General features: G+C 49.9%; 10 protein-coding genes across 10 annotated transcripts; 4 read left to right on the top strand and 6 right to left on the bottom strand.

Annotated features, from left to right (window-relative positions):
* Positions 1 to 644: 644 nt before the first annotated feature.
* Positions 645 to 1,664, bottom strand: N7533_000618 (uncharacterized protein; the record flags this gene model as incomplete). The annotated part of the gene is made up of 4 exons (XM_057097268.1): positions 645 to 884; positions 947 to 1,094; positions 1,159 to 1,214; positions 1,299 to 1,664. The coding sequence occupies 4 exons, from the start codon at positions 1,662 to 1,664 to the stop codon at positions 645 to 647; spliced, it is 810 nt and encodes a 269-aa protein (XP_056965761.1).
* A 605-nt stretch (positions 1,665 to 2,269) lies between these two features.
* Positions 2,270 to 3,402, top strand: N7533_000619 (uncharacterized protein; the record flags this gene model as incomplete). Its single annotated transcript, XM_057097269.1, has 3 exons — positions 2,270 to 2,622; positions 2,766 to 2,870; positions 2,934 to 3,402. The coding sequence occupies 3 exons, from the start codon at positions 2,270 to 2,272 to the stop codon at positions 3,400 to 3,402; spliced, it is 927 nt and encodes a 308-aa protein (XP_056965762.1).
* Positions 3,403 to 4,158: 756 nt separating this feature from the next.
* Positions 4,159 to 6,700, bottom strand: rgd1 (putative Rho GTPase activator (Rgd1); the record flags this gene model as incomplete). Its single annotated transcript, XM_057097270.1, has 9 exons — positions 4,159 to 4,270; positions 4,327 to 4,397; positions 4,461 to 4,555; positions 4,620 to 4,763; positions 4,820 to 5,306; positions 5,363 to 5,568; positions 5,623 to 6,229; positions 6,308 to 6,361; positions 6,437 to 6,700. Coding segments are annotated over 9 exons (2,040 nt in total), but the record flags the coding sequence as incomplete, so codon positions are not given.
* Positions 6,701 to 7,644: 944 nt separating this feature from the next.
* Positions 7,645 to 8,153, top strand: N7533_000621 (putative quinol monooxygenase; the record flags this gene model as incomplete). Its single annotated transcript, XM_057097271.1, has 3 exons — positions 7,645 to 7,701; positions 7,756 to 7,868; positions 8,006 to 8,153. 3 exons carry the CDS (start codon positions 7,645 to 7,647, stop codon positions 8,151 to 8,153), a joined length of 318 nt encoding a protein of 105 aa, XP_056965764.1.
* Positions 8,154 to 8,806: 653 nt separating this feature from the next.
* On the top strand, positions 8,807 to 9,892 carry racA (putative Rho GTPase Rac; the record flags this gene model as incomplete). The annotated part of the gene is made up of 6 exons (XM_057097272.1): positions 8,807 to 8,839; positions 8,908 to 8,940; positions 9,020 to 9,078; positions 9,176 to 9,356; positions 9,501 to 9,733; positions 9,829 to 9,892. 6 exons carry the CDS (start codon positions 8,807 to 8,809, stop codon positions 9,890 to 9,892), a joined length of 603 nt encoding a protein of 200 aa, XP_056965765.1.
* A 910-nt stretch (positions 9,893 to 10,802) lies between these two features.
* On the bottom strand, positions 10,803 to 11,871 carry N7533_000623 (uncharacterized protein; the record flags this gene model as incomplete). Its single annotated transcript, XM_057097273.1, has 3 exons — positions 10,803 to 11,037; positions 11,102 to 11,267; positions 11,388 to 11,871. 3 exons carry the CDS (start codon positions 11,869 to 11,871, stop codon positions 10,803 to 10,805), a joined length of 885 nt encoding a protein of 294 aa, XP_056965766.1.
* A 506-nt stretch (positions 11,872 to 12,377) lies between these two features.
* N7533_000624 (ankyrin repeat domain-containing protein) lies at positions 12,378 to 14,585 on the top strand (the record flags this gene model as incomplete). Its single annotated transcript, XM_057097274.1, has 1 exon — positions 12,378 to 14,585. The coding sequence occupies one exon, from the start codon at positions 12,378 to 12,380 to the stop codon at positions 14,583 to 14,585; it is 2,208 nt and encodes a 735-aa protein (XP_056965767.1).
* Positions 14,586 to 14,822: 237 nt separating this feature from the next.
* Positions 14,823 to 15,254, bottom strand: N7533_000625 (uncharacterized protein; the record flags this gene model as incomplete). The annotated part of the gene is made up of 1 exon (XM_057097275.1): positions 14,823 to 15,254. The coding sequence occupies one exon, from the start codon at positions 15,252 to 15,254 to the stop codon at positions 14,823 to 14,825; it is 432 nt and encodes a 143-aa protein (XP_056965768.1).
* Positions 15,255 to 15,641: 387 nt separating this feature from the next.
* Positions 15,642 to 16,793, bottom strand: N7533_000626 (fungal specific transcription factor domain-containing protein; the record flags this gene model as incomplete). Its single annotated transcript, XM_057097276.1, has 1 exon — positions 15,642 to 16,793. One exon carries the CDS (start codon positions 16,791 to 16,793, stop codon positions 15,642 to 15,644), a length of 1,152 nt encoding a protein of 383 aa, XP_056965769.1.
* Positions 16,794 to 16,820: 27 nt separating this feature from the next.
* On the bottom strand, positions 16,821 to 17,570 carry N7533_000627 (fungal specific transcription factor domain-containing protein; the record flags this gene model as incomplete). Its single annotated transcript, XM_057097277.1, has 1 exon — positions 16,821 to 17,570. The coding sequence occupies one exon, from the start codon at positions 17,568 to 17,570 to the stop codon at positions 16,821 to 16,823; it is 750 nt and encodes a 249-aa protein (XP_056965770.1).
* Between the last annotated feature and the right edge of the window lie 278 nt (positions 17,571 to 17,848).

The following is a 17,848-nucleotide window of genomic DNA, read 5'->3' on the forward strand; positions in this document are numbered from 1 at the left end:
TTAATGTAAAAACTAAATTCAATGTGGGAAGAAAAAACCCCTGATAGGACTCGAACCTACAACACAGTGATCCGAGATCACTTGCACTACCAATTGTGCTACAAGGGAGGATGCAGTAATCACGTCAGGTAGTAGGTGGGATGACTCAGGAATGATATCCGGCGCGGAAGCAGGTTGCACCTAAAGGTTCCCTTGAACTCGAACATTGATCAACTGCGCCTTTTATTTAGGTTCAGATTGCCGGTATTCGTTATCTAGGTCCACCGATTGTAAATACAACTATTCTACATACATACCGACTTTTTAGGTGAGAGTATAGTACTACTGGTAAATGCAATTAGGTAAGAAAGTAAATAGATCTGTCAAAGATCGGTGTGTACATGATCACAAAAAAAGCAGAGCCCTAACACAATTCATGCTATGCACCCACTCCAGAAAAGAAAATGACAATCCCGAAATATACAATTCGGCCCGATCTCGCGGCAACGCTGGCACTCGGTGGTATCGACCGGTAGGTTTTGGGGTAGTGCATAAGGAAGAAATATATGTAAATATAGACCCCCGGAAAGGAGACGAGGAGAAAAGCAAAGCGAAAGGGGGAAAGAAGAGAAATGGAATAGAATGAAATGAGGCAAAGGGTGTTATCAAAGTTCTGCGGGATCTGCGACTCGCATGCGCAGGAAGATTGCTACCGCCCAGTCCCAGAGTTTGCGGGTGATCACGAAGACTGGGACTTCTGGTTCGTTTTCGCGGGTGAGATGGAGTTGTAAGAGCAGCGAGGACATGCTGAGGAAACTGGCCACTGAGACGACTAGTAAGGATGCTGTTGTTTCTCGTTTTATCGTCGCGTGGTTTTGGGTAGCGTGGTAGACGAAGGTTAAGCTCTGGTGAAAAGGGTTAGTCACTATCATCAATTGGTGTTTCCATGGGCAGGAAAAGCACGTACAGTGGTGATGGATATCCAGGCGGGTAGTAGAAGCCTAGGGTCAGAGGATGCGCCAGAGAGATAGAGAACCCAGGAAGTAGTGTATGCGATCAATCCATTCGTTGTTAAAAGGCGGATGACAACCGCCGGAGGTGTATAATTCAAGAGCCTGGAAGTGGAGAACCGGTGAGGAAAATGAATGATAGCGAATGTTCAGGGCGAGTGAAACTTACCATCGAGACATCATACAATCTGCAAAGAAATAAGATAGATATGCGGATGCACAGCACTGGCGAGAAAGTTAGCATCACTGGTTCCCAGCCCGAAAAAGTCACGGTTGAAATATCACATCGCGTGCCACCTCTTTACTTACCCACATAATAGCCAGAGCGACTTCAGTAACACGAAACCTCCTCTCAACATCCCACTCCTGTCCCACGCTGCCTACAATCGCCGCCGCCCACCCCTCGCGTCCCATGCCGGGCCGAATATGCAACAGTTCTGCCAAAAAGGTGAAGGCGCATCGCAGCCCCCACCAGGCAGAAGGCACCGTGCTCATTGCCCGACAGACCAGCAGAGGGATGTACCATCTGCGGTCAACCCCCAGTATGACAGCCACCCGCGGGTGAAGGGGTGAAGGAGCAGCTTGGCCAGCATCGCTGCCGAGTGGGGTGTGGGATGTCGAGGAGGTCGGGGAGGGCGCGACAGCGGGCGGCGCTGTGGAAGTCACTTCTTTCATGAATTGGACCGCGGGCAATGTTGCCGTAGGCCGGAGTAGTTGAGGAAGTGGGTTCGTCCGAGAGAGATCTAGGTCTGGCTCGCGAGGCGACTCAGCGGGGGGAGCGTACGGCGGAGGAGACGCATTCCGTCGAGGAGCCAGCCTTGACGAAGAATCGCGGCATATGCGGCCGGCGCGCAAGTCGGTGTGGGTTCGTTTTGGACTCTTTGGAGTTCCCACGAGAATATCTCGGTTGCTTCGTTTTATGTCTGAACTGCTTGGGCTCGTTGTGACCAGGACGTGTTTGAGTAGGGCTGATTGGGCCGGGTCTCCCCTGATCAATAGATTTTCGAGAAAAAACTGTACAGAACGAATGTCCCTCGATATGTGGAGGATCGTCTGTAGTAGAGGAAAAATCAAAAAGCTACCCCTAAGCGATCCGAAGACCGGGCAACAAGATAAAATATAAAGAGAAAGAATTGGGTGGAGTGTCTGGAAGGGCTTCTCCAGTGGAGGACCTTGCCATATCGCGGAGATCTACACGTGACTCCGGTTTTTATTCTCTTGGGCCAATCTCGAGACACTTATTTCCCCGACGCAATCCGCCAAGTCCTTCGCTACTCGCCATGGCTTCCTCACTTCGTTCGCCTGCGGGCAAGACTCTCTCGATTACACGGTCGAGCCTGGGAAATGCCCGATCCTACGCCCCTGGCGCGCCGCAATGCCGGTCTTTTTCACAGGCGTCGCAACGATGGGCTTTCAAGACGCAAAACTTCAGCCCGCGCTCTATATCCCAGCCCTCGATGAAGGTCCGATCAAAAGACCTTCTCGCAGGCCAGCTACCGAATGATATTGGATTGTTACCGGGAACCTTCGTCCGGCCGCTGTGGAGGGATATGCCTTCGGTTTTCGACAAGCCGCGGGATCGGCTCCAAATGGAGTGGACCTGGATTAAGGCATGGTTCCAGAACTTCATGAGGTGAGCCCTACATAGCCTTCCTGCTTGTTCTACTTCCGCCTCGCACGGAATATCAGATCCTGGTGGTAGGGAGGGCAAGAATGAACATCCCCGAGCAGCAGAAAGACTCAACCCTTCAAGACATGGCAACTAACATCAACCAGCTTGATCATCTATACCAAGAAGGACAACAACTACCCCCTCCTCCTGACAGAGCGTCGAAAGATCGCAACCTCCCTCTACAAAAACATGTACACCACATTCGCCAGGTAAGCAAAGCAACGCCTTCGCCTCCCCATCCCGCACTATAAAAACTAACCCCCAAATAAAAGCGGCGACATCTCCAAGCTCAAGCAAATAACCTGCGACGGCCTCGCCACAAAATTAATCTCCCAAATTGAAGCCCGCCGCCCAACAGAAGTAGTAACCTGGAACCTAATCAAATGGCTCCGCCAACCCAGCACCTACTTCACAGGCGTGCGCGTCCTCTCGGACCGCGCCACCCAACTCCCTGAAGTCGCCAAGTCCGGCATCCGCCAGATCGTCCTGCGCGTCTCATCCCGCCAATCCATGACAAAGGCCTCGAACTCAAAGGACGTCGCCGCCCAACCGGCAAAGCAGCAGGACGTTACCGAGTACGTCGTGATCCAGCAGCTGATCTGGAACGGCAAGGACGCTGGCTGGCGCGTTTGGGGTAATACCAAGCCAACGACTATGGAGCAGGTCTGGCACGACCCCTCCTTTGCGCCGGGCATGACGGCGCTGGAGAGACTCGATGCGATGAAGGATTTCATGAAATGAACTCGTGCATCGCCCGCTTCGGCAAGAGGAACCGCAGGGAATTCTGGATTTGAACTGAGAACGGTGGTGTGATGGATGTGACGCCCGTTCCTTCCTTCGATTCCTGGTATCGCCGTCGCTTTCTCTCTTCTCTGCGCTGGTCCATTCTGTTTTACGCCACGTCCGTTGCATTGGTGACTCTGCCAATGCAATTCTGTGATATAGAGCCATTACTTTTTTCAATGTACAATAGCATCTCTCCCGCTTATATCGAGCCGTTTTCTTCCTACGCATTTTCATTCCGATATAAAAACCCACTAGTAGGTCTTCAATAAGTTAGTTGGCTACTAACTTGGACCGCTAGTTCTTCGGTCCGAGGGTAAGTCATAGTAAACACTAGCAGCAGGATCTCTTTCGAGCGTAGTCGCGCTTCCATGCACGTCGATTATACAGTTTACTAGTACAGGGTTCAAGTGGTAGATAAGACTCGTGAGAATTCAAAAGAGCAAAATGCCAAAGCCAACATGATATATGTACAGGGGGTAGACACCAAATTAGTGTGGTACGAGTCAAGTGAAATCAAGTGAGGTCAGGTCAGTAAGCAGGCAGAGGTCATGCCGAGGTGTTCTCTGAAGACCAGTACAAATGGTGCGATGGGGTTGGGCGGAGATCTGCGATCGTGAAAGCATAGAGATACGTAGTGCGGGAGTCGGAGTGTGGACGTGGTATTGGTATTTCGTTCCGACGATAGACGTGTATTGATGTGCGGTGAATCATCTAGTCGTCGTCGAAGATTTGGAAGGTGTTGTTTAGTATCGTTTCGATGACGCGGACTTGCCAGCCTGCGTCGGCGATGTTGCCGCCTGAGTTGGCGCCCATGAGGGTTGGTCTGGGATAGTGTTAGGTTGTGTATCTATGGATTTGGTACGGTGGATGAATACGGACCCGAAGCAGATGGCAAGGTTGCCTGCATTCATTCGGTTTTTGGTGTAGTGTTCTTGGACCTTGTTCAGGTGCTGATGATTGTTGTTAATCTTTGCTGTTCGAAGGGGGTATTTTATTCTGGTGATGTGGCTTACCAGGATGATTGCGCGGAGAGTAGCGTAGTGTGCATCGGGTAGACTGTTGATAAGAGCGTGCAGCGAGTCACGACGTTGGATATCGTCATCAATGCCTGGCGTGAAATAGTTGGATTAGTATCTCATTTGAATTTGTTCAGGCGGGAGCTTTCTACTTACGGGCTGCATCGACAAATTGGGTATAATACTGTGAAGTGAACAGAGGATCCGGGAGATCTCGGAAGAATAGCTTCGCGAGCCCGGCAACGCTGTTGACGTCGTGGTAGAAGTTCTCCGGGTTTGTGAAGTCCACTTGCGACGAGTCTATAATAGCGAGTTAGATTGGGATATCTCCAAAAATCAGGATCGGGGATAGTTACCATTGTCGAACACGGCCTTCATGTGGCTGATATGGTTGGCACTGCCAGAGAGTCGGTAGATACCTTCCATATCCAGACCATATAGTTCAACAGCCTGGAAACATTGGTAGACTAGGAAAGGCACAGCAGTTCCATCCCGAGCGTACAGGTCCTCGAGGGATACTCCGAAGACCGGCTTCAGAGGAGGCAGATTTGTTTGGTAGCCACCCTTTTCCATTGGAGGGGGTCCAGCCATTGGCACCACTACCTGCGATGGAGGTTGCTGGGGTGGTGGTCCCGAGACCGGGTATGGAGGCTGGTTCGGTGGTGCCGATGTAGGTTCTGACTGGGTCTGGTATGAAGGCGGCTGGAAGCGATCGGTATTGCTCTGTGGCGGTTGGGTCGCAGGAGAGGAGATATTCGCAGTGGAGAATGTCTGAGGTAGAACAGATTGACGCTTGTTCAGAGTGCTGGGCTGTGAGGATGTACTAGCTCCGCCGCCAAGTGTCTGGAAATTGCGTTAGAACACGAGTAGGTATAGACTTGACCAAGGGGGAAGCTTACGTGGTGGGGTTCATATTTGACTTCATCTCCTGCTACAGCACCTTGATTTCCCTCGTGGCTCAGGATGTATTCGTGAAGGTCCTTCTCGTTGTCAACCTGGCGGACAACCTCCGCAAGACTCTTGGGTGCAATCGAGCTCGAGCTATCCGTCTTCATGGGGCTAACGCACAGGCCCTGTCCCAACAGGAGCTTTTCATTGAAAGTAGCTGTAGATTGTCAGTAACAAGGAGCAGCTGAGATGATGTCGAGCCACGACTCACCGAACTTCTGCTGCTGCAACGTTAATCCCGAGTCGCACTCGGCGATGAGCTGTTGTAGATTAAACACAGTCTGGGGACGATGCATGGACAGCAACTCCCGGCGCGCAGCCTGTGCCGCCTGAACCTTAGTCTTGTAGTCGTCATCAGCAGTCTCGACCTTACGCGTAAGCTCCTCCTCATGCTGTGCACCAGACTTGTGACCCTTCAAGCCGAACTTGCCTCCAGTCTTCTCACCAGTGCGGACACGGTCCAACTGCTCTGCTAATGACTGATATTTGGCCTTGGCCTTGTCGGCCTGGGACTCGGCATCGGTAACCTTCTTCTCTGCAGCCAGTCCGGTTTGTTTCCATTGTTTGCGGCCACGCTCAATGTTGGCGGAAAGCTCGCGCAGATCGTCTGCCATCTGCTGGAGTGATACGGCGAATTGGAGACCATGATCGGCCATGCGCTCATGCAGGCGGTGGATATCTTTGTAGCTGGAGCTGTACGTGCCCTGGCGGTTGTCGTTGCGTTGCGCGGCTTCGTTCACGGCGCGGGACAGTTTGCGCAGCCCCTGAGCGTGCTCTTCTTCCAAGGAGCCTCGCTTTTTGAGAAAGCTGGAAAAGTCCTAAGTAGACGCAAAAGGGTATTAGTTAGCAAGTGCAACCTTTCCTCTTCGACATGGGGATATATGGCAGTGACGTACTTGGGCGGAGGCCACGCTTTGCTTCAGACGAGTAAGGAGAGTGGTGATGCCGATCTAGGAGATATGTCAATCAGCATGGCAATTCCCGGAGTACAATCGTGGGGCGTAGTTTAGCCATTGGCGACTCACCTCCGAGTTTACCACTTTGTCCAAGCGAGCTTTCAGTTCATCAGATATGGCGGCCTGGGGTTGTGGTTGGTGTTGGTCGAGGGCCCCCGAGTGGCCGGAGTCGCGACCGGCACTGGATGGGCGCGCATCGGAGAGCGCGGGGAGCGCTGTCGGCTCAGGGAGTACTGAGTCGGCCATGAAGGTAGATTGAGGTATGGTGGGAGGATGTGGAAGAGGAAGAAGAAAGCAGCCGAGGGGGGGGATCGAAAGCGCCACACCGGGGGTGGCTATTATTATCGATGTCACTTGGCGGTGGAGAGTCGATCAGAGGCCCACCGAGAATGTTGCAGCCTGAAAAGGATCAAGTCTATAATGTGAACCAGTATGACCATGAGGATACAAATATTATATAGGGAGAGAGAATTATGGAGGATGCAATTGCATAGCACTGGTGTTAGGCAGCGGGGTTGTCTGATGCCCTAAGAAGTGTGAAGTACGAGGTGCATCGTGCCTGATGGAGAACTTGATGTGGCTCAGGGATGACGCAAGCAGATCAGCCACGAAGAATAGAATCCACCAGAGCATTCAATTATTATGGATATGGCCTTTATGTACTCTTTACTCCGTACTCCGATATTGTGATAATTTATATAGTACTCCATACTCCTGACATGTTCACAGCCTCAAGCTCCGAACATGGAACACTTCAGCCACATCCATCCTGGCCGAAGTCTATTGGCACTTCCATGTACTCTACTGGGCATGATATACTAGTGCTAAATTAACTAGTTGATTGAGTTCATATCGTTGATCTGAATAGATACAAAAGGTTACAGTATACTATTATTAATAGTTGCTAGTAACTGGTCACTTAGAGCCTCAACTCCTTGCAGACCCGGACCCACGTGTACTAGTGGGATGGACTCAAGTTATAGTATAGCTACTAAGTAGAGAAGAAAGCTATTCTAGCACCGGAGATAGCTTGCCAGCTTGAATCCTTCTTGAATCCCCACCTTGCTGGTACCTAGGTATCCTTCAAATTCCCCGAATGCGGTTCCCATCCAATCAATGTCAGCGGAGGCCGATCTGATAGTCTCATCATGACCCACTTACCATGGCCCGAGGTCAAGACTGTGCCTAGGTGAACTAATGTACTTAAGGTAGACAATCTCCTCTTTTGATCCATGATACACTTTGTAGAACCTACCATACCTACCACAACCTTCACCATGTCCGAGATCAATGTCACCGCGGTTATCTATCCGCAGCCCGACAAGTTCGACGAGGTGAGATGATCCAAGAACCTCCTCATTCCATGACTCCCGGTCTAATCAAGTCAGGTTGCTGCTTTGATCACCGAAGTCACCAAAAAGGTGCAAGAGAACGAGCCCGACACTTTGCTATACTATGCATTTCAAGTGCAAGGCAAGAAAGAGATAGCAATTGTCGAAAGGTCAGCTCTCTTCCTTTCTCTTCCCCTCATCTCTCATCTCTCAGCTGTCTCGTGCCTCGGCATATCCGAGCCCTCCAATGGGAACTCGTCAGCAAGCCAGGGGGATCAAGGCCAGAGCCAAGCTAACCGAACCCCAGATATAAGAACCAAGCGGCCGTACAGGCCCACGTCAAGTCAGCCTATTTCCGCGAGTTCGCTGCCAAGATGGCCAAGTTGACGGCAAAGCCCTCTGAGTTGCGGGCTGGAGGATTCCTGGGCGGTTCGCGGGGCGTATCGCGGCTGTAGAATGGGAGGAGAGTCGAGTTGGTGGCAGAGTTGAACTGTTAATATTGAGGAATCAGAGAGCTAGATATAAATAAATAAGAGACCAAGGAAATCATTGGGTGATTCCAGGCTAACACCCGTGATTGTATTGTCATGCGATTGGTGCAGGGTAGAGAGTCTTGGGTAGTTGGGGAACTGAGAGGTCATCCGAGCCATCGCAGGAACACCAACCACCACCACTCACGAGGTCCACCACAGTCCAAGAGTTCATCAGAGCTGATTTCTGGAGTAGGGACTACTGTACATAGACCACTGGCATAGATCGTCCATTGGGTATTCTTTGGGTATTCTGGTGGGTCCTATCAAGCTGTCCATCCCTTTTCCCTTTTTTTTTCCCAATCAATTAGTCTCTCCACATCAGCCCTTTACCAACGGAGCACCTTTCCAAAGAGCTCGGCCCCTCCTTTTCTTCGCGATCTTCCCCTTCTCCACCTACGAACCTGAACCTCACCTTCACCAACCCCCTCTTTTCTCCTGATCTTCTATCCCTCACTTTGGTCTTCGATCCGACAATCTACCTTATCGATTGTTATTCAGACTGCGCTGCCCCGGGCCCTCCTCTCCTTATCGTCCAACCCCCCCTTTTGTTTCGGTGTACATAACTTCGCACAACCATGGCGACGGGTCCGGCTACTCAATCGCTCAAGGTATGCTTCAGCTTCCTCTACTGCTCTGGCGAGGTCTTGGTTAGAGTAGCAGCTAATAGGACGAATAGTGCGTGGTGACGGGTGATGGTGCAGTTGGCAAGGTCAGTACTTGCCTTCAAATCCCCCTCCAATTCCACATCCACAGCTGCAATGGAAATATTGACAAGCTCGATTCTCTAGACATGTCTTCTGATCTCCTACACAACAAATGCCTTCCCCGGCGAATACATCCCTACTGTGTATGCTTCAACCCACTTCCTCGCCTCCTCCACTCACTGTGTTCTCACTGCTCTCACTACTGTCCAATGAACTCAAACTAATGGACCTATCCCACAGCTTCGACAACTACACCGCCAGCGTGATGGTCGATGGTCGACCGATTAGTTTGGGACTGTGGGATACCGCTGGACAAGAAGATTACGACCGTCTCCGACCTCTCTCCTACCCGCAAACCGACGTCTTCTTGATCTGCTTCTCGATCGTCAGCCCACCTTCCTTTGATAACGTCAGAGCCAAGGTACGTTTACCACCACTTGAATCGCTTTTTCATCTCATCCTACTTCTTTCCCATCAAGAATCCGCAACTGCAACCTGCAACTTCTCGTTCTATTCTATTCTATCGTTGGACGCCAAAGTAAACAATGACTAACCTCCTCTCCAGTGGTTCCCCGAGATCGAACACCACGCCCCCAACGTCCCCATCATCCTGGTCGGCACAAAGCTCGATCTCCGCGATGACCGCGCAACCACCGAAGCTCTCCGATCCCGCAAGATGGAACCCGTCTCATACGAGCAGGCCCTGGGCGTGGCCAAGGAGATCCGAGCACACAAGTACCTGGAATGCTCTGCCCTGACACAGCGGAATCTGAAGAGTGTTTTCGATGAAGCCATCCGGTAAACCATACCCTTCTCCACTCCAACCGCATCAGATCAGATCAGATCAGATGCAGCATGATACACGATCTTGAACCATCGCTAACATACCCAAGCGCCGTCCTGAACCCCCGCCCCGCAGCCAAGTCCGGGCGAAAGAACAAATGCGCGATCCTGTAGGATACTGTCTTCCGTGCACTCTTCTTTACGTCTGCTATAACGATTAATATATAGTTAATACGGCGTCTCGGACGTGTACGTGAGGGTGGAAATCTGGGCTATATCTTTGCCCGCACTCTCTCGTTTTCTCTCTCTCTCTCTCTCGATGAACTCTACCTTCAGCACCATACTCTCCTCACGACCCACACGAAGGAAGAAATATTGTCACTTCGAATACCTTCCATCCATCCATCCACCCATCTCCAGTTCCAACTGTCCCGTCTGAAGTGAACTCGGGCCAAATGCATCATTTCGCCCCATACCAAGCATCCCATCCATCTACCACATGTCCCGCTGCGATATCCTCCGTGTTTTGATTTGATCTCCAAAGTTGTCAGCTTATCTGTCTGAATGATTGTCCCATCTTATTTTCTTTGCAATCGGGAGTTTCTTTTTTCATTGCTTCGTCTTTCTTCGACCGTCTCTCTATTCTCTATCTCTCCCCATGATTCTAGAAGCCATCGTACTGATAGATTTTTTGTCAAAAAAAAACTTACGCAAGTATCCATTTAGAGCGACGGTCTATTGGAGAATATCGAGCCGTTAACTTGAATTACCTCTCGCTCACTATGAGTATAGAGTATAAGTATACCAGTATTCCAGACATCACCACCACCTAGCCACGGTTCTACACCTTCCAATACCTCGAACCAATTAGTTACACACTGTACATACAATTCTACAGTACTCAGGTAGTAATCGGCACGGCCTAACAAAATAAACTGTACATGCAAGCCATGAAGCAGCGTTCTATATGGGTCATCAAAACAATAACAAAAACCATGCCAGCTCGCACGAAGCGTCCGCAGAGATAAAAGAGAAACAATCGTTACACGACCAAGATCAAAAGCATATTTTCCATAGATGGCATTTACCACATCTGCTGCGGTCTGCGACTCGGGTGCACGCCGGCGTACTTGTCGTCATCGCCGTTAGCAGCGGGTGCCGGGGCTTCGGCGTTGGCGCCGGTGCGTTGGGCGGGCTTGTCGTGCTTCTTCTTGTCCGTCTTGATCTTCTTTGCGTCGCGCTGGCGCTCGTCGTTGAGTTTCTCGTTCTTCGCTTGGATCTTGGCTTTGCGGCTGTCTGTGTTGCCGCCGCCGCCGGCACTGGGGGAACGTTAGTATGTATGTGATGGAATTGGGATTGGGTCGGGGATTGGGATGGACTCACGTTAGCTCGACGTTCATGCGGCGAGGTGGGTACTTTCCGTCGTCGAACATGGAGTGGTGGTACAGCTTAAGGCAGGTCTTCATGCGGTCGTAGTTGTCGAACTCGATGAAGGCGAAGCCGCGGCATTTGCTGGGGGCTTCTTTCTTGGTTGCGACGCGGATGAGGGCTGGGGGGGTTCTTTTCGAAGTGCTTGGTGAGGGATTCGTGGTTGGCGGAGTAGGGCAGGTTGCCTTTGGTTTGAATTGATTAGTTTCTAATTGAAGTCATCGGGCAGTTTGTGACTTACCGACGAAGCAGATGAAGCGAGAGTTCTTGCCCTGGGCAGCAGCAGCCTCCTCTTGCTCTTGCTCTTGGGTTTGCTCCTCGGGGGTAGCGGTCTCCTCGTCGGTTTTTTGCTTCTTGTTCTTCTTGTCCTTCTTCTCTTTCTTCTCTTTCTTTTCCTTCTTCTCGGTGGTCTCTTCGTCGACGTCCATCTTGTCGGCGGGTGACTCGGTCTCGGTCTCGTCTTCGGCCTTGCGCTTTTCCTTCTTGTCCTTCTTCTCCTTCTTCTCGGACTTGTCCTTCTTCTCTTTCTTGTCCTTCTTTTCCTTCTTTTCCTTCTTCTCCTTCACCTCCTCGGTAGCAGTCTCAACAGGCGCAACCTCAACAACCTCTTCCTTCTTCTCCTTCTTCTCTTTCTTTTCCTTCTTGTCCTTCTTCTCCTTCTTCATCTTCTTGCCCTCAGGCACAACTGCATCAACCGCGTTCTCGAGCTTGCGCTTATCTCCCATTATGAATGTGTGTGGTGGTGGTTGATTGGGGGTATGGAAGTTTGGAGCTTTTGTCGCAAGATCCAAGTTCGCTCCGAAAAATTTGGGCGGAGACCGAGAAATTTGGATTTTGCCGTTTCCACTAAAGGGCGGTGAATCGCTATCGATCGCTGCTCTCTTCCCGATTTGGTAGTAACCTCGAACTTTACTGCATTGGGAGGTTGTTTTATTGGATTCTACCTTCGTCTCAATGTATCTGAATATCTTCAATTGGTGGATTATGATTGAACGGAGTGCTTGAGATTGTTGAATTCTTTGGCTCAGTCAACTTCAGTTCTCTTTGGATCTAGAGTTGTCAAATGGCACGGGCTATAAAGGGCTTAGCTTGTCTAGTTGTCAGGCATTCTCAGGCACCCGTGCATATTATTTAGACTTGGGAATCCTTTGATTATAAAGTACGTGGGGAGGGGAGAGGAGGATTTCCTGCTCTTCTCGCCAGGCCATCATTGCTCTCCACTGGCAGAGCTATGGACTGCACCACAGAAGGTAGCGGCGATCTATACGGCGTCGGTGTCCGAACTGGCCTTTATCTACAATGGGCTGCTGGATTTCTCCTCCGCAATTGGAATGGATCCTGGAAAACCATATCAGCCGTGCGCGTTGTAAATAATGCGATTTGCTATGCGATTATCGTCACTATGATCATCGGACAAACCAAGGGCTCCGCACTGTCCCTGGACTTCCTTCTGGTCTATTATCTCACCATTGCATTATTCTACTCCGAGTCATACAATCTCTTGAAAAAGCGCGACGCAGCCGGTAACGAGCAGGGGTATTTACTACGTCCCGATTTCCCGCTCGTTGCGCAAAACCTTTTATGTGCCCTGATCAGTGTTTTTGGCGTCTGGTTCTGGATTCAAGGAATTTATCAAGTCGAGGCACCCACATGTCCGGCAAAGGCAGCTTGTCTTGGTCTCTTTCCATTGATGAGCGCCCCGTGGCGTCGATTTGCGGCTACGATTAGCGCTATCACGGGTATAATATTCATCACTTTCTTCATTGTTCACCTGGTGGAATTATTGCCAGGCCTTAAAAAAGGCCCTGTGAGACGAGTGAACCAGATCGGGATACGTTTAGCCCGGATATTTCAGATGGCCTCGGCTCGGAGGATCGACTTCGGTTCTTCCCAATCAGTGTATACATACCGAATCAAAACGTCGTCTACCCAAAGCATTCTACGACCTCAGCTCAGGCAAGCACCGACTAATTTCGGCGGATTGATCAAGTTCATCCATTGGGGGATCATCAATCTTTTGGGCCCGCTTATTGCGATTGTCTCTGTGGAGAGGATGCTGCAGGCAAATCATCTCACTACAGAGAGTATCGCAACTTCAAGTGGTCAAATGATTTCCCTCTTCACCGGCATCGCAAGTCTTTTCGTTGCTGTTGCCGATATCTTAAAGGGGATCTGGTCTCAACAAAGGAAAGATCTAGCAGAGGAGTTCCTTGAGCACCAGGTCCATGATAGATCTCGACCGCTGAATGCGAAGGAAACCAGACTTCTCGTACGTCAACTCATAGTGGCTGAAGAACAGCGAGACCCGGCATTTCTAGAAGAGATAATCCAGACTTCGGCTTCAGATACAGTGGATATTCCGAATCCCCTGGTAGAGAATGAGGAGCTGGAGTCATCTCCAGATTCCGCAAGCAAGCTTTCAAATTCCATCCGGGTCGGAAACGGGGACACCTTTAAGACATTACTTGAGGCAATCGGACCAAACTGCCCTGATAAATTGGGCAAACATCCTCTATGGTGGGCCGTATCCTGCCATCAACCGGAATTCGCGACCATTCTGCTGAAACGATACGATATCGAAGTCAATTGTCGCGATCACACGAACCGACAAACTCCACTGGGTCATGCGGCACAGAGGGGAGATCTATCGATGCTCAAGCTACTACTCTCACACAAGAACATTGAAGTGGACGCCCGAAATAAATATGGGCAAACGCCCTTCCTAGAAGCAGCAGCAAACGGCCACGTCGAAATCATGGAAGAACTTTCTTTACATGATGCGGACCCAAATTGTCGAGATCAAAGAGGCTACTCTCCACTGACCTGGGCTATTCTTAAAGAACATGATCCAGTGATCAAAATATTGCTATCAATAAGCGAAGTGGACCCAAATCTCGACGACGAAAACGGCCAACAACCTTTATGCTGGGCCTCCAAAAAAGGAAATCAGGCCGCCGTGCGTCTTCTACTCGATCACGGGTCTCAAACCGAGATAGAGCACAAAGATCGGCACGGCAGAACGCCTCTCTGCTGGGCAGCTATGAAGGGCCAGAGCGAGTTAGTCAAGACCCTTGTGGAAGAAGGGGCAAACCCTTTCCCTCGAGATATTTCGGAGCGTACGCCGTTAATATGGGCAGCTATGCGGGGTCACTTGGAGGTTGTAAAGTATTTATGTGCCCAAGCATCAACGAGAGACCCATCGCAGATTGATGCCAGGGATATAGAATCCCGCACGCCGCTCTCGTGGGCTGCTCGAAACAATCATGAGCAGATTGTGAAGGTTCTGTTGAGCTATGGCTCTGATATAAAGAGTCGGGATAGCGAGGGTCAGATTCCGCTCTTTGTAGCAGCTCAGAATTGCAATGTGAAGATTTGTAGGCTTTTGGTTGGGAGGAATAGGGTTTATGTCAGGGATGGTGACTCTGAGAGGGGTTTTTAATTAAGTGAAGAGGGTTCAATTCGACGAGATAAACGCAGCAAGCAGGACCAAAGAGGCTCTGGATAGCACCGTGACTGCAAGAGGATCAGATTCTTGACATTGGTGAAATCATTCCTGCTTAATCAGGTATAGAAATATCTTTTCAAGTAGTGGTGGCCGATATGTCGCCCGACTAGTAAGAAAGAAGTTCAGAGAGATTCTGGCCATCTCGGTGACCGTTGCACCGACCCCATCTAGTTACTCCCTCCCCAGCTGCTTTAGCATCCACATCTCTCCATCGAATATTCCCCCTTCAAACCCTTCAACTCCATCATCCATCCGTCTAAAGAAGTATACATTTGCCATCTCATTACCATCGACATTCAATGACAGCCATGCAATTGCAGAGTTCTCGCCCACAGCCTCGACTCTGTATCCAGCCACTTTGAACGGAACGCCATCCAACTTATCAAGAGGCCCAGATATAAGCGAAACATAGAGCGATGGGTCAGAAAGTTGAGTAAGAGCACCATTTGCAAAGAAAGAAATGGTTGGAAGGTAGTAGGTGGCCATTTTCGTAGCGCGCTCGATGGACTTCTTGAAGACGGGCGATGTGAGATCGGCGATATAAGAGACAATGTGAGCCTCTGCAGCGGCGGTAATAGCGGTGGTATCTTGTTTGGTGGCCATGACTTTCTTTGGGGGGTTGCGAGAATTGCTTTGATTGGAGCTGTGTAGGAGATGGTTGATTGGAAATGTCGGGATGAGATCCTAGGCTTTTATAATAAATGCTTTCAGTTGCTTTCTAGCATATGAAATGGGTCAATTCCGCCATATGCCCGCCGTTCCTCCACCGTATCTCTTCTACTAGTCCAAGTTTCGGAGGTCTTCGGCCGAAGACGAGTAATCTGAACTATAAGAATCTACGCCGACCCTATATCCTATTTACCAAAACTATAATAGCCATATCAACGGAAGTAAATAATCTTGATTCATATCCTCGTATAAAAGATAAATAAATGATAGCTCGTCCTTTGGGGTGTTTCCATCAATGCGGACGCAGGAATTGGGAATAAATCACAGTGTCCAATTACCCACCAAGTCCGTATTCACCAAACTATCGAAAAAAATCATATCATCCGGTGAGAATGACCATTCACTGGTGCCAAGACTCTCTTGAATATCGGATATCTCAGGGAATTGGAAGTGACCGCCAGAGAGCTGCAAAATAGTATCAGGTCCTCGCACGACATGGCGAGCAGAATTCCCTTCTGCTGCAACTCCTTCCTCGCGTCGTTTTTCTATCGAAGACAACAAATCCGGCGCGCAAATTCCTTCCGCCATGGAAGGAACCGTGGCTCTTTTTTCAGACCGAGAATAAGAATTGCGTACGTTTGCCCCGAGGATCCGTTCGCCTTCCAGTGGTTCTACGGTGCCGCTGTGTGCGACCCTGATAATTCCAAAAAATGGGATTTCCAGACACAAACTACCGGACGACATGTCCCCACGGAGAAACTCTTGCAGTGTCTGAATAACTAAAATACTCTGTTCGCCAACGGACACTCGAGAGTCATGTGGCTTAAGCCTTTCGAAGTTTCGAACAACCCTCTCCACAAGTTCGGAATCTTCGTGTCCTTCTTCAAGTGACATGCCTTGAGTCTTGTTTCCGTGGGAGACCAGCAGCCCCAGTAACAGAGTGGTTGCTGCCGTGAAAGCTTCGAAATCAAGGAGATTGGAGAAGTAGAAAGTCCTTTTGGTCTCGCGAATGGATGCCCATCTCTTGATTAGGTTCCGGCAAGCATCCAGACAAGAAATGCGCGAATATTCGTATCGTCGATTATTCGCTGCGCGTAGCATGAATGGAAGATGTAGCAGCGTCACTAACTCAAAGTGCCAAATTTGGCACATTACTCGCTCGAACTGAGTAGACGCTTCCTGAGTGCGGCTATGAGGAATGTTGGAAGGAATTTCCCACCACGTCGAGGGCATTTGTTCTGCAAGCCCCTCAAGTTTTTCGCCAATGATTTGAGTCGTAGAAAAGGAATGAATATAATCCTCTTGGTTACGAGCAAGAATGAGACCTGCTATATCGTAAAGATGCTTGTGATAAAGATCTTCTGGTGAGAGCCAAGCTGCAGTGTTGTCGAAAAGGGAGCACTCCTGAACCTGTACCCGAGGGTACACCGAGAAGAGTAGATAGATAACGCTCCTAACAGTATGTTTAAGCATTGTTGTTTGCAAATGCAGCCCGAGATATCAACGTACCCCTCTTGAAACTTGATACAATAGATAATGTCGTTTAGTCTCCTTCGCATCGGGCGATTCTTTGGATGTTCTAACGGCCACTCTGTGGAAACCCAATAGCTCGGCCATTGCAAGAGCTTTGCGAAATGAAAGCCATGATTTTCGAAGATTGCCGGCATTGACCTCATACACTCCTTGGAGTGCAAGGCATTCAACCCCCTCGATCCTCCCAGTGATTTCGTCATCAGAGGTGACATTTCGGGTGAGAAAGTCAACAATACTCCCCATCAGTTCTCGCGGGGGTGATTTGATCTGCAATTTGCTCATGTCAAGTTCAGGTGCAAGCTGCTGAATGCATATTGCAAGGCAGAAAAGTAGTTTCGCTATTGCAATCGGATGACCCTTCGCAACGATGTCGACATTGAACAACCCTTGAAAGTCATTTTCAATTGAATTTGGGAGATGAACCATCATATGTTGCTGGATTAGCCACCACCCGTGACTTGAAGAGAGTAGAAAGTCCACGTCCGCTTGACAGGGTAGCATGTTCGTCAGTTGTTCACGCAGCAAATCAAGTTTCCCAGCTGGAGGCTCAACCTCGGCCTGTGGCTGAGGAGCGCTCGGAGACGATGTAAGAGCGGAAAGTGAATATTTTTCTGTTACCGGAATCGATGCAGGAGTCAGGTCACTGGGCCGGGCCCAAGGTGCTCTTTCTATCAGTGCCTCCAGCAATGACTCCACCCTAGCCATACGACGAGCCATCGCCGGATCCTCTGCATGATGTGGCTGATCGTCATGCTCATACTCCTGACTAAGACAAGAAGTGCTTCGTTCAAAACATCCCGAGCAGATAGAGGGATTCGGAGATGGTTTGCACTTGATCTTTCTCCGCTTGCCTGCTCGTTGTTACTATCAACCTTCGTTGGCTGCGGGGCATGGGCGCTTACATTCACAGCAGCTCTTCGTTCCTTTACGGAGTCTTTTCCGCCGATGTTCTTCAGGCATTGGGACTTTTGTATCTCAACAATATTACCACATAT

The sequence above is a fragment of the Penicillium manginii genome (assembly GCF_028828005.1).
Source record: "Penicillium manginii strain IBT 31320 chromosome Unknown utg000001l:1.0-3466041.0:1.0-3467806.0, whole genome shotgun sequence".
Classification (NCBI taxonomy): Eukaryota; Fungi; Ascomycota; class Eurotiomycetes; order Eurotiales; family Aspergillaceae; genus Penicillium; species Penicillium manginii.